The sequence below is a fragment of the Caretta caretta genome, chromosome 7, assembly GCF_965140235.1.
Source record: "Caretta caretta isolate rCarCar2 chromosome 7, rCarCar1.hap1, whole genome shotgun sequence".
Classification (NCBI taxonomy): domain Eukaryota; kingdom Metazoa; phylum Chordata; order Testudines; family Cheloniidae; genus Caretta; species Caretta caretta.
In genome coordinates, this window is record NC_134212.1 from 101,199,238 (window position 1) to 101,214,493 (window position 15,256).

A 15,256-nucleotide genomic window follows, 5' to 3' on the forward strand; every position below is an offset into this window, starting at 1 on the left:
TTATACTCTCAACAACCAGTAGATAGCTACTTAATTAGTCCATGAATCATGAGGTTTCATATCCATTCTATTTTTTTAAGTATTTACTGAACACTCTGGATATTCTTGTTATTCATATAAAAAAGTACAATCCCTCTTTGAATCATGCTAAGCTCTTGACCTCAGCAAGATCCTGTGTAAATGAGTTCCACAGTCCAATTATGCATTATGTGAAAGAGTATTTCCTTTTATTAGTTTTGAATTTGCGATCTTTAAATTTTACTGAATGTCCCCTTGTTCTATTAAAAAGTAAATTCTTTAATCTTGCTTGTAACTCCTATTTTGCTAAAGTAAATGTGCACATCTTTCCCCATGTGTATTGTGATGCTAATAAATGTATCCACTTTGACTTTATTAAAATTAAACCTACCACTGCCCTGGCTTTGGTTCTCAGGCATGTGCATGCAATTTGTACAGTCCCTCTGCCCTGACTGCTCAGGGTTCGTGTGAATTCTGACAGCACACACTGTTCCTACCCTCACCCAGAGCCACACTCAGAGAGGGATATACATACACAGATCTCTTCCTACTTGCACACTCAAATGCCATCATGGAACCATTTCTCTACTCCAACCACCGCAGAGCCCCTCTTTGGGACTGGCATCTGCACTGACAAAGAGGTGGAGAGGGGTAGCTGGGGACAGGACCAAGAACACACATCATCCCCTTTCCAGGCCCATGAACATTCCCCTGAGAAGAAAGTCCCAGACTCTCTTGGGTTCCCAATGGCTGCCATGGCCAAAGAGAATCTCAGCCAGTGGGTGAAACAGTGCACTGGGTCCAGATCTGATGTGGAGGCACAAGACCAATGAAGGCATGTCTACAGTAAATTCAGGATGTGCGACTGCAGTTTGTGTAGACATAGCCAAGCTAACTTTGATCTAAGATAGAGCTATGAGCTAGCCCTGACCACCTGAGACCCTGAGTACGTACGAGTGGCCACTGCCCATGCTGCCACAGCTTCACTGCTATAGTTACTCAAGCTACTGAGCCTTTTACACAACAGGAAAATCCCCCTCCTTCTCCATGTTATCTTCTTGAGGCAACAGGACTCCAGGATACAATCCTTTCAGTGTCCTTTTCCTATGGAAAGCCTGAGGATAATCTAGAAAAAAATGTTACAAGCGTGCAAAAAATAGGTCATAATACAGTGTGATATATACCTGCACACCACAACCACAGCCAAGCTTGCCACCTTAAACTGATGGTGATGAACCACCCGGGAAAGAAGATGAGAATTTATCTGTGTTGTAGCACTCATCTTCCTATCCCATTCAGGAAGAAACCCAACAACAACAAAACCCCAGAAAACTTGGGCCAAATTCTGACTATATTACTAAAGTTGAGTAGAATATTAGTGAGTACAGGCAAACAAGATTTGACACCTTGAATTACATTTTTACATGAAAAAAACTGAAAAGTTATCAGTGTTTTTAAACATACCAAAAATTAATAAAAATGGCACAACATATTTTTATGCTTATTGCAGTTTGTCCTGCGGTGTGTGTTAAAATGTTAGCATAGTCTGGGACTCTACTCAACCAATCTGATTGTAGGCTTTTTATTTTCCATTTTATATACACAATCATAAATGAGTAGTAATGAATGCCACATTATTAATGACTCAGAAGGCTCAGCATGTACAACCATATTTTCCAATCACACACTGGCAGCTTTTTCGCACCATAAGTTTACTTCAAGGCATATTATATTACTTTCCTTTATTTTACTAAAATCCAACAGCTGCAACCTTAATACATTGCATTAACAAATTTGCAGGCTACATAACCAGGACTGCATGTTAAATGGTCTAGTAGCTCGGTGCCCCTTGAACAATTTTCATGGCGCGAACCAGGGAATTCCGTTAAGAATCTATGTTATTGAAACACAGGAAAACTGTCTCCTTTCTTTGACATCCTAATGACTAAGCTGGAAGTCCGTCCCATCTTCTTTCTAATGTACATTCTGCTGTAAATATTTAGCATAGCTAATTACAAAGACAGTTTTTGTTATTCTTAAAGGAAGTCACAAGTGCAACTCTAGTAACTACAATGAAAATTTACCTTTCCAGTTGAGGAACAGGAAGGGAAGAAATATCAAAACTGACCGTCATCATAGATTTACAATGCGAACAAAACAAAACAAAACAAAAATAGTAATTTCACAGTTTTACCAGGTTATTAAACACAGATTTATAAAAACAAATACCAAAACAAATCAGCAACAAGTTTTTCCTAAAGACACAAGTGAAGAGAATTAAACACATATTTCACTCAATGGGGCTTTCCCTCCCCCCAAACCCCCGCCAAAAGAGGAATCACACAAAAAATGACAGTACCCTAAAATAAAAATTGCTAAGTATTACACAAAGGGAATAAGGCAACTAAGCAAACTGACACCACTACAAAGAATTATATATTACATTTGTTCTCTCTCTGTTTTATCCACAAGGAAAATTCATTATTTTAAACTAAATGTATGAATTGCAACTATGCAGGTGTGGTAGAAAGACACCATTTTATTAAATAAAAAAAACAGAGTTTATTCTAATGTACCTTGTTCCATTTTACAGATATGAAATAGATGTATTTCAACTAACGTCAGTAATCCCCTAATTGTGTTTATTATAAACATAGTGTTCCAGAAACATTTACATGTTCTGTATACTTAAAACTCTGCACCTCAGAGTCTTGCTAAAACTTTCACTGAAAATAGAGTATTACACATGTACAATGTATGATTTTCAAGCACTAAAAATTTAGCTATTTCTAAACCCAATTTCTAAAGACGACATGTCAAACTGCTCATCCTGAGAGAAGATTTTGGATACAATTCTTATTACACAGACACCATTTTATATCACAGCTATTCCACTGAATTCAGCAGAATCTGTCTAACTTCACATTTAGTTTGAAGAATAAAAAAGACAAAACGGTTTGAGTTAGTGTATCTAATATATTACTAAACAACCAATATTTTCATGTTTGAATATATTTTAAAGTCACCATTCAGGTAAACAAGAATAATTCAGCCAAACACAATATTTTTGAAAACTGATAAGCACTTGAAGACAGAAACTCAAATAAAAATGACTCTTCCCCCACAATAAAAACTGTTTATTACAGTGTGTACAATGACCTCTGATCCTTGTAAATCCACAACACTTACAGTCTTTAAAAAAAAAAATCTAACATTTAGCTGTTTCACTTACAGACAGACTTCTAGCAAAAACTTATTGAGAACTAGTCTTTACTTTGTTGTTTCTTCTTTTAATCTGCCTTTTAGCTTTTGTCCTTAAATTTTACTATGAGCCATCTCAGAATAGGTTGTAATCTCAGGTGATTAACTGCATATCATTTTACAAGCTGTAAAACAGAGCAAGATCCCCACATACAAATTGTGCCATTGCATAGGTATTCTTAACAGATTTTCTAAACTACCAGATTGGTTTGACAGACTGCAAGTCCTAAGTATTATATATATTTCAAAGGATTACTTATTTTTCTTGTAAAAAAGCTAAAATCTATATTGATTGTAACAAGCCACTCTACATGAAAAATCTCAATGACTGTGGAGTAGAATACCAATATTTATGACCACACTTGTGTTCATTATGGTTCTTTCTGACATGGGTCCATTAAAATCAATTTTTATGTTTCTCATGTATTTTTTTCATCTAATGCTCTTGCCATTGTGTTTATTAGCCAGTTAAGAGAAACACTGGGCCCTGTTGTTTTGTTTTTATTTTGTTCTGTCAAAAATAATGAGACCAGAGACTTTAACAACTATTCGCTATCAATGAGTAGAGGAGATTAAATGTTACATTTCAGCAAAAGCATTTAAGGACAGCTTTAAAATTTTTAGAACTTTACCATCAGGAAAATATATTCGAGTCCCTCCTCCTCCCCCCCACTTTTTTTTTTTTTTTGTTTAAAGTAAGAGGTTCTTCAGAGGAAGTAACCATAAGAAAGAGGTTCTTCAGAGAAAGTAACCATAAGTGGCCATTTCTTGCCCACCAGAGCCACTAGTATGTGAGCTAAACAATCTGTTCAAAAACAATTTATATAGTTCTTTCACTATTAAAATCTCAAAGTGCTTTATAAAAGTACTAATTACTGAAGACTCACAACACTTATGAGATAGGGAAGCTTTCTTAATTCCTATTTTATAGGTGAGAAATCTAAACCATAGAGATGAAGTGATTTGTCCAACATCACAAAGGAAATCAGAGAGCTTGGAAGAGAACCCAGATATTCTGACTCCCAGCCCTGTTTTTTCCAGACACAAGACCATTTTCTGCAGCTAGTAGGAGACAATGTACTGACTGAACAAAGGGAAATACAGGAGAAGTTAATCACCATATAAAGTGGAAACATTTTAAAAAAATAACAGACACCCTATAACATGTTGGGTTCATAGTCTTGATGCCTTATTTTGAAGTTACATCTTATAGCCTAGTTCATAGTCTACAGTCTGCTTTGCCTTCAATATAAATTCAATATTAAAAAGGAGCACAAGAAAACTGGAATGCTTAGAATGCCAGGTCAGAGAAGATGTTATTTTTGCCAAGTGTGAACTGACATTGATAAACATATTTTGGGCGGGTTGTTTGGGTTAGAGAAAAACAAAAATGTATTCTGGTTTTCAATTTCAAACTAGTATATATATTGTGCATACACATGATTTATATACTATTATTACACAAATATAAAAATGTATAAGGATAATAAAAATAGCAAAAAACAAAAATGGGGGGAATACACAAATCAAAGAAGCATTTCAAAATTGAAAGAAATACAGAGAAAAACAAAACAATGAAGTTAGGAAGAGAAAAAAAGTGAATCAAACCCAGTCACTTCAGGAAAACAGACACCACACACATGCGGATGAAAGTAAAGGCTGCAACTTTATTAACTGACTGAACTACTCAGCAATAATGATCCCACCCTGCAAGACACAGGGTACTGACATACCTTCTCTAGTCCCGTGTTGGATTTATCCAAGAAGTGACTCCAATAGCCATAGGAAACCTGCTCTGGACCCCAATCGAAGTTATTACAAACACGTAAAACACGTCAAGCACTCAAAAGTCATAATATACCAGAATTAAAACTGCCTCTGCAAATCTAATTCTTTGTGCATATGCATTATGATACCACACAATCCTTTGCTATATGACCACATACTATGTTTCCCGCACATGGATGGTCAACAAAGTTTGAACCGAGGACTTGGAGTCACATATTAATTCTACCATTTGAGCTAAAAGAGTAACTGGTAGTAGCAGTAAACTGTTATCTTTTATACGTACCAGCTCCTTGAACAGGACCCAACATACACTTTGCCACTGTGTTACCCAACTATTTGTGAGTCAGCAATAAAATGCTGGGTGTTGGGATTCCAGAGTCCTATTCCTAGCTCTGAGATAGCAGCATGGTCCAAGATGGGACAGTGGTATAATCTGTGAATATAGCAGGGGCATAGCCAAGCATATTTTGCATATTTGTTTTGTGAGGCAGCATGGCTAAGGGGGTAAGACTTAGGCACGTCATATTAGAGACGCGGTTTTATTTCCAGATAAGGGTATAATACCTCTTTCAGTAATAAGGACTGTGGACTGCAGAAATACTAACTGTAGTCTATAGAAGAGGTAAGCCTAGACATCACCACCTCCTGGATACAGGCTAGTATTTTGTGAAGAGGTCCCTTTCTGTGTCTGTCTCTCTCCAACATTTTTATGTTTTACTTCTATGAAATAAGTAGGGATGCCAATTTTGGTTGGACATATTCCTGGAGGTTTCTTTGCAGGACATAATCTTTAATTAAAGATTAATCTTTAATTCCTGGAGACTCCAAGCCAATCCTGGAGGGATGGCAAACCCAGAAACAAGCCCTTTCAATTTTTAAGTTTCATGGTTTCTCCAAAGATAGTAATAAAGCCTGAGAAGAAACTGCCCACATAATTTAAACAAATGCTCAAAATGTTAGAATTTGCTTGAAATAGCATTAAAGGTAGAACAGACATTCAGAGATAAACATGGATGGGGTAGTAAATCAATTTCTTGGAGCTGCCACTCCTTTAGAGTAACTCAATGATGATTCTGATTTTAAAATAGAAATTACTGTATTTCCAAATATACAGCTAATATAAATAATTATGCATAGTTACTTTTTTAGCGTGGTTTTAATCTGAGAATTCTGCATTCAGCATCATGTACTTATGCACAAAATCAACAGAACACAAACTTACCTGTTTTGTGACAGAACATTTTCCTTAAATTGTATTTCATGTACACCTGTTCCACATCCAGATATTTCAATTCTTCCCACAGGGCTGTTCAGCATTACATGCATCTTCTTACACTGAGTTTTTCCATCTTTTAAAGCAACCTGCTCACAAGAGAATAATACAATTGTAAAATGTGTGTATATTTTCCCCAAGGAGCCAGCATCTCAACAATCTGTAACTTTAAGCATATTTTGTACAATTTGCAAAAATAATTTCTTTGAGGGCTTAAATAGAGAAAAATCCTAGTAAGCAAAAACAAGGATTCACACTACTTAAATTTACTCAAATTATATGCTGTATTTTTGTCATCCATCCTACATCTGAGTAGTGGTAATTCAGTCTGTTATGAGAAGTCAACATTAAATAGCATCTACATTAAAAATAATAAAAAATGTTAAATAACTCAGCACTGACCTGTACAAAAAAAAATAATCACATGGAATAGCAGTTTTATGGTTGATTTGTTAGTGAACACTAAAGAAAAAGTTTTTTTACATTGATTTCAAAGAGATTATTATGACAATAAAGCATATTCACTGGTTTACAGTGGCAATATTATGTAAATAATAACTGCAGAAGCTCATATGGAATGGCTGTGCTGGAAAAATCAATCACTGTTCAGTAAAGGACACACATTTTTCATTCCTATCATTAACAGTCAACTTTTTATGGCTACCAATAGAGTGCCAAACATTTTTCAGGTTTTCTTCAGGATCAACAACAGATGTAAAAATTTTATTAAAGTTAATGTTTAAAATCAAATGTACACAAGTTAAGAGGGAAGGTACTGTACATCTTGGGTCGGGCTTGGGTTATGGGGGATTGAAAGTATCGGTTACAAGGATCACGAGGTATTTACATGTCACGTAACCAGCATAGATCCAGATGGGGCTGTGGGAGTTTTTAAAGCGTCAGTGGATAAATGGGCTAGGGTATACATTCCCACTAAGACATATTCATCTTTATTTGGTTACAAAAATATTTTTAACCAATAGGTATTTAGAGTGTACTATTTACATTTTAGTGTTTAACTCATTAGATATAAGTTGCGTATTATTATTATTAATTATTCTGCCATGTGGGGGCACCTAAGAGTCCAAGTTACAGGGCCCTACTGTGGTAGGCACTGTACATACATAGAACAAAAAGATAATCTCCGTCCCAAACAGCTTACAACCTAAGTGTAGCAAGAATAAGATAAGAATAAGATTGACAACTAAAAACAGGTAAATTTAACAGACAGGAGAAACATGAGGAAATAATGAGACAAAACTGGTCAGAGTGATGAGCATTGGGCTTTATTGTGCCTTTGTTCAAAACACTTAAACCAGCAATGAGAGGAAAGTGCAAGATTCACAACGATGTAGATACCTGAAAAAAAGTGATGCCAAGAAGGACTAAAGTAATAGTGGATACCGCAATTTATTCCCAAGCATAAACATATATATGAATATGCTTGTATAAACACAGATACACAGACACAACCACACACACATTATTTTGTCTGACACACACAAAAGGTATGGATACTTATAAACTCCATTTATACTTGATTAGTCAGCTTCCCAAAAATCAAAAGCTGCCTTAAAAATTCCGATTAAAATATCATGAGGTTCCTTTATTTTACTTGTGGCCTTTGAACATCTGATGTTCACATATCCAAGCTTTGCTGTGCAACTACGAGAGCTATAACTCCCTTTTATTTTTTAATGAAAGCTGAGATTCTCATGTAATCACAGAACTCATACAGTGGTTTTCCTAAAGCCCTAACTCTATCACAAGATTTGGCAACAATGGAACTTGTGCCTGTTACATTTTCCCCAGCAACACAGGGAGTAGAGTGCAATGAAGTTCTGCTCTGCTATACCTATACTCCACAGGCACAGGATCCAATACGGACCTTTAAGTCAGTGATGGAAGTTGGGGATGCTGAAAGGCATCTCTAAGTCATGTCAGGACCCAGCACCTGTAAACCAAGAATTAGGGAGCCAGAATTCCCTGCCACTTTCCCCTCTCATACGTGCCAAGTAGAATCATGATGCAGAGAAAATATGCCCCACAATATTCAGTTTGAGGCATCTTAGTACCAAGGAATGTTGAAAATCTGAAAAAATGTTGTTTTTAGAGATGTGTTGCTCATGTCCATTCCATTCTAGGTGTTTGCATGCCCATGTGCACAGTTGTCAGAGACTTTTGCCTTAGCGATATCTGTAGGGTTGGCTGTGGGAGCCCCCTTGAGTGCCCCGCTCATACATTGGCATATTAGGCGCCACTAACCCTATGCCCTCTCAGTTCCCTCTTGTTGACAACTCCAGGAGGATGGGTAATGGAATGGACATGAGCAACACGAAGAACAGTTACGAAAGGTAGGTAACTGCTTTTTTCTTCTTCGAGTGCTTGCTCATGTCGATTCCATTCCAGGTGACTCACAAGCAGTCTCTTGTGATGGGCTCGGAGTTCACAGTCTCGTGGCTTGCAGTACTGCCCTACTAAAGCCAGTGTCGTCCACAGCCTGCTGGGTAAGTGTATAGTGGGACGTGAACGGATGGACAGATGACCAGGTGGCTGCCCTGCAGATATTCTGTATAGGCACCTGGGCCAGAAAAGCTGCCGAAGAGGCCTGCACCCTGGTCGAGTAGGTGGTGACAACTGCCAGGAGCTGCACTTTCGCTTGATCATAGCAGAAGCGATCCAAGAAGAAATTCTTCGAGTGGATACCTTTCTTCCTGTCAGCCACCGTGACGAACAATTGTGTTGACTTACGGAATGGCTTGGTCCTGTTGATGTAGAAGGCTAGAGACTTCCTAACATCCGAGGCATGCAGTCTACGCCCCTCCTCCTCCGACTTCTGTGGCTTTGGAAAGACCGGTAAGAAATGTCCTGGCTTGAATTAAACTGAAGTGAGCTGTAGCTCATGAAAGCTTATGCTCAAATAAATTTGTTAGTCTCTAAGGTGCCAAAAGTACTCCTTTTCATCTTGGGCAGGAGAGCCGGGTGCGGTCTCAGATGGATTTTGTCCAAGTAGAAGACCGTATAAGGTGGTTCTGAGGTGAGCGCACAAATCTCAGAGACTCTACGGGCTGAAGTCACCATGACCAGGATTGCAACCTTCCAGGACAGGAGAAGGAGAGAACAGGAAGCCAAAGGCTAGAAAGTAGGACCCGTGAGCTGCAACAGCACCAGGTTCAAGTCCCACAGAGGAACAGGGTCCTTGACATGTGGATAGAGGCTCTCAAGGCCCTTTATCCAAGATCCAACAGGTGAACTGCTTCCACTTGACCAGGTAGGTTGCTCTGGTAGAGGGCTTTCTACTTCCCAACAGGAAGTAGGTCCCTCCAGCAACCATGGTGGAGCTGTCAAGGCCTGGTTTTGTCTGCTGACTCTAGTGGGCAACTGGCGAGGTGAAGGCGAGTAGCAATGCCTGCCGGAGGAGTGGTACCAGGGTGACTGGTACCAGCACCATGATCCTGAGCGGCCCCTCCAGGATGGTGACCGAAGTCTAGGAGACTGCCTGGAGAAGGGTGACTGGGGTCTAGGCGACCTGTGGCTGGAAGTTCGCCAGTACCGGCAGTATGGGGAATGGCATCTCAGCTCTGGAGTCCTGTGCCTAGTAGGCGGGGAGATTATTGGGGACCTGGGTCTTTTAGCTTGAGAGCTAGGATACAGTGCTGGGGTCCAAGATCGTGGAGATGGAGATGTGCACCTGCAGTCCAGTGACCAGGGGTGCTCAGCCATTCTGTGAGGCTGCACTGCAATAGGCTTGCCCCTTACGTGCCAGGGCCGTAACCAAGTCAGCCACCTGGTGTGGCGCCTGCGGAGCTGGTTGGCTTTTCTCTTTAGCTGCCGGTACCGCTTCAGGCACAGACGGCCCTGGGAAAGGCCGGGGACCCTTGCCACTTCCCGGGATCAGGGATGGATCCCTGGCTGGGTTGGGGAGTCCGACCACAGTGGTACCTCCATGAAGCCCCACAGTAGGTGCATGGCCTGACGAAGGTCCTTTGACCACAAGCCCCTTCCTAGAATCATAGAATATCAGGGTTGGAAGGGATCTCAAGAGGTCATCTAGTCCAGCCCCCTGCTCAAAGCAGGACCAATCCCCAACTAAATCATCCCAGCCAGGGCTTTGCCAAGCCTGACCTTAAAAACCTCAAAGGAAGGAGGAGATTCAACCACCTCCCCAGGTAACCCATTCCAGTGCTTCACCACCCTCCTAGAACAAAAGCTTTTCCTAATATCCAACCTAAACCTCCCCCACTGCAACTTGAGACCATTACTCCTCATTCTGTCATCTGCTACCACTGAGAACAATCTAGATCCATCCTCTTTGGAACCCCCTTTCAGGTAGTTGAAAGCAGCCACTAAATCCCCCCTCATTCTTCTCTTCTGCAGAATAAATAATCCCTGTTCCCTCAGCCTCTCCTCATAAGTCATGTGCTCCAGCCCCCTAATCATTTTTGTTGCCCTCTGCTGGACTCTTTCCAATTTTTCCACTACACTTCTTGTAGCTTGTGGCCCAAAACTGGACACAGTACTCCAGATGAGGCCTCACAAATGCCGAATACAGAGGAATTATCATCATGTCCCTCGATGTGTTGGCAATGCCCCTACTTATACAGCCCAAAATGCTGTTAGCCTTGTTGGCAACAAGGGCACACTGTTGACTCATATCCAGCTTCTCGTCCACTGTAACCCTTAGGTCCTTTTCTGCAGAACTGCTGCCTAGCTATTCGGTCCCTAGTCTGTAGCAGTGCATGGGATTCTTCCGTCCTAAGTGCAGGACTCTGCACTTGTCCTTGTTGAACCTCATCAGATTTCTTTTGGCTCAATCCTCTAATTTGTCTAGGTCCCTCTGTATCCTATCCCTACCTTCCAGCATATCTACCACTCCTCCCAGTTTAGTGTCATCTGCAAACTTGCTGAGGGTGCAATCCACGCCATCCCCCAGATCGTCAATGAAGATATTGAACAAAACTGGCCCCAAGACTGACCCTTGGGGCACTCCGCTTGAGATTGGCTGCCAATGGATATCATGGAGCCATTGATCACTACCTGTTGAGCCCAATGATCTAACCAGCTTTCTATCCACCTTATAGTGCATTCATCCAGCCCATATTTCTTTAACTTGCTGGCAAGAATACTGTGGGAGACCGTATCAAAAGCTTTGCTAAAGTCAAGGAACAACACGTCTGCTTTCCCCTCATCCACAGAGCCAGTTATCTAGTCATAGAAGGCAATTAGGTTAGTCAGGCATGACTTGCCCTTGGTGAATCCTCTCCTCCAAGTGATTCGGAATTGATACCTTGAGGACCTGCTCCATGATTTTTCCAGGGACTGAGGTGAGGCTAACTGGCCTGTAGTTCCCCGGATCCTCCTCCTTCACTTTTTTAAAGATGGGCACTACATTAGCCTTTTTCCAATCATCCGGGACCTCCCCGATCACCATGAGTTTTCAAAGATAATGGCCAATGGCTCTGCAATCACATCCGCCAACTTCTTTAGCACCCTTGGATGCACTGCATGCCGCCCCATGGACTTGTGCTCATCCAGCTTTTCTAAATAGTCCTGAACCACTTCTTTCTCCATAGAGGGCTTCGTCCTTCGGTGCTGAGGGGCTCCTCTTCTTCTGGCACTTCTTCAGCACTGGTAAGGGGGAATGGTACCGGCAGAGCCTGGTTGGCCAGTGGTGCGCTTCACACTGAAGCTGAAGTATTCGGCGTGGGTTCTCCTGCAAGGCATGGGTTCCGCTCTGACCCGGGGCGAAGCGCAGCCTCCATGAGATGGGCCCTCAAGCAGATATCCAGCTCTTTTGTGTGTGAGGATGAAAGTTTTTACAAATATGATACCTATCCTTTCTATGGGCTTCCCCCAAACACTTCAGACAGCTGTCGTGGGGGTTACTCATCGGCATTGGCCTGCTGCATGATACACATGACTTGAAACCGGGAGAGCAGGGCATGCCCTGCTCAGGGACAAAGTCCCAGCCAGGTCTCTAAGTACTCTAACTTAACACTACAAAGACTTACCAACTACTATTAACTATGTACAGATTAGGTAGAACAAAAGTCTATGAAAAACTGCTAACGCTCTTGCAGATTGCAAAAAGAGGCGCTCCAATCAACCATCATGAGTGGTAAGAAGGAACTGAGAGGGCCTAGGGTCGGCCTAATATACCAACTCATGAGCGTGACACTCAAAGGGGAGCCACAGCTGACCCTACAGAAACCACTAAGGCAAAAATCTCTGACAACTGTGCATGTGGGTGTGCAAACACCTAGAATGGAATCGACATGAGCAAGCACTTGAAGAACACGACACCTTACCCAACACTAAACTTGAAAAAACAAGCAAGAAAGCAGGAGAAACTGACTTCTGAAGGAAAGATTATGAAAATGGAGATATCTCGAACAACAACTAAGGAGAGGGAAAAAGGACATTGCTCTCTACACATAGTCGAAGTACACATGTACTTATTTATGGTTGTGAAAAATCAAACAAGGTGACAACAAAGAGTTAAGGAAATTAAAAATTTAGATTAATTGACAGGAAAAAATCCTAAAAGTCAAGTTTACTAGACTATGGAACAGTCTTCCAAGGGAAATGGTGAAAGTCCCACTGTTTGAGTCATTTAAAACTGGAAAATACAAAACAATTATTTATTATTTTTACGGCATCTAATGTGTGCTAGACGACATCGGAAGGAGTCCTATGCAGACAACAGGACAATTAGATTTACTAAAAGGTGTTTTACATTTCTACTTTCAATTATATCAAATCTCCTAACATACTCTACTGCAAGTGATCCCTGTCTTTTATGATTTTTCCTAATATTGTTAATCCATCAACAAATTTATAAGACAGTCCACACAACAGAGGTGATATTAGATCTTTCTATTTCTTGGCTAAACCGATAAAAATATAAACACACCCTCACCAAAAGTCTGCACTATTAATGAAAAAGCAGACCTCAGTATACCTGTATCTGTAGTTATATAGCTAGAGAGCAATGACTAATTAAACTGTGTAAAGAAAATAAATCAGAGGAATAAATTCTCTAAATACTGGCTCCTGCTATAATGGTTAGAACTCTAGTTTGGAATCAACCTACAGTTCATATAACTGGATTTCATAGTGATTACTCAACAGCCAATATTTTGAACACTTAAATGATTAAATAAACGTGTGGCATACCCTTAAGGGCTTTTCTCTTGGCTTCATGCTTTCTGACAATTATGAGGCCAATGCAGTATGTCCAGGGTATGATGGCAACTGTATTCACATACTGATCCCCTGCCTTGCAGAAAGGCTCATCCTGATCAAGCAATACTTTTCTGCAAGATCATACAAGCCTAATCTAGAATGAGTTTACCCTAAGCTAGGGAAATGGTTGATTTTAATTGAATGCTGAAAAGAAATTGATTTTCATGGCTATTTAGAGATCAATTGAAAAATGAAATAAATTTTGTATCATCCCCCCTTTTAACATGAATAGGCATTTAAATAGTAATGTCCTGAATTAACTCCTTAGTGGTGGAGGTTGGTATTTCCCTGTGCCAACAGCAAGAGTAGAAATTCTAAGAGTTTGCACTGTTACAGCATCAGAATATTCTGATTTCCACCTCCATGTGGTTAGATTAAGAAATTGACAATTCTTGTTGGACTCTATTTTTTCATTCCCCCCCACCCTTCTTCTAGTACTTGCTTCTCCTGTTGATGACTGAAACCAAAACATTCAAGATCAGTTAGCACATTATTTACCTCCCCCTTCCCCTTTTCTTGCTCCTAGTTAGATATTTGTGTCTGCCCACTGGTATTTCATACTGCTTTTTGTTATTGGCTTACACAGAGCTAAAAATGTCCCTGCCTTGTCCTGTTACTTCATCAATGAGTTTGTAAAGTTGAAAACAGTGTAAAAAAGTTTGACTAAAAAAATTAAAGCTACATGTTATGAATCTACAGCAAAGATTTCACTGAATTTTAATAAGTGTCTGACAAGACAAGTACTGTCATCTGATAAATTACAAAGTAAATAACTCAAGGTCATGCCGACAGCCTTATCAGAATCATAGCGGTAACATCAGGGGATGCTATCATGGTGTTAACCGGTAAATCACTATATGGTTGATAGCATTATACACCCTAATTTCAGCTGCTTAACACTTAGAAATAATGTATTTCTGAATGAAAAAAGGCATCCATGTTAACCTAATATCAAACTTGGGCAAAAACACAAACAAAATGAGCTCACTGTTGCTTTAGTTAGAAAAGTGTCAGTCTCAGAAATCAGAAATCACTATTTTTAAATATTAATTTTGCTCTTGGTGTTCAGAAACAGGATTTGTGCCAGATCTTCAGGTGCAGCTGAGCAGTGATATTCCCCATACTTCTACCTCTGATCCCTGGGACTGCTTGGTCCAGCCAAAGTATAATCTGGAGCAACCCTAAGGCTACTCCAAGTTAAGCAGCCTTGTAAGAGCTCATGGGGGGGGGGGGGGGGGGAAGAAAAGGAGGGCATTTCACTGGTAGAGGTTGCTGACACAAAGCATTTCCAGACATGTGCTCTCCCACCCCCATACACAGCCTATATAGTGAGGCAGCTGCTATGGAGCTGGCTGTATCATCTTTATCCTTCTCAAGGATTATCTCTGTTCTTCACTTCTGGTCAGGAAATGCCCAAATGGACGACAGCACAATCCCTTAGGGCAGCACAAAAGGAAACACTAGGCTTTAGGATCTGGCTCTGCACACTGCAAATGTAATTAAGTTTGCAAATTTAACACCATCAATTTGGGCTTGAATAGGGACTGGGAGAGGCTGGCTCACTACAAAAGCAATTTTCCCTCTCTTGGTACTGACACCTCCTCATCAATTATTGGGACTGCACCACATCCACCCTGACTGAATTGCCCTTCAGCATTGGTTCTCCACTTG

General features: G+C 40.4%; 1 protein-coding gene across 1 annotated transcript in view; it reads right to left on the bottom strand.

Moving 5' to 3' along the window:
• Nucleotides 1-15,256, bottom strand: part of MGMT (O-6-methylguanine-DNA methyltransferase) — a 311,394-nt gene that overhangs the window by 231,577 nt on the left and 64,561 nt on the right. The window contains exon 3 of the mRNA XM_075131014.1: nucleotides 6,290-6,429. Within this exon, the coding sequence (XP_074987115.1) occupies nucleotides 6,290-6,429 (140 nt within the window). The remainder of the gene's footprint in view (nucleotides 1-6,289; nucleotides 6,430-15,256) is intronic.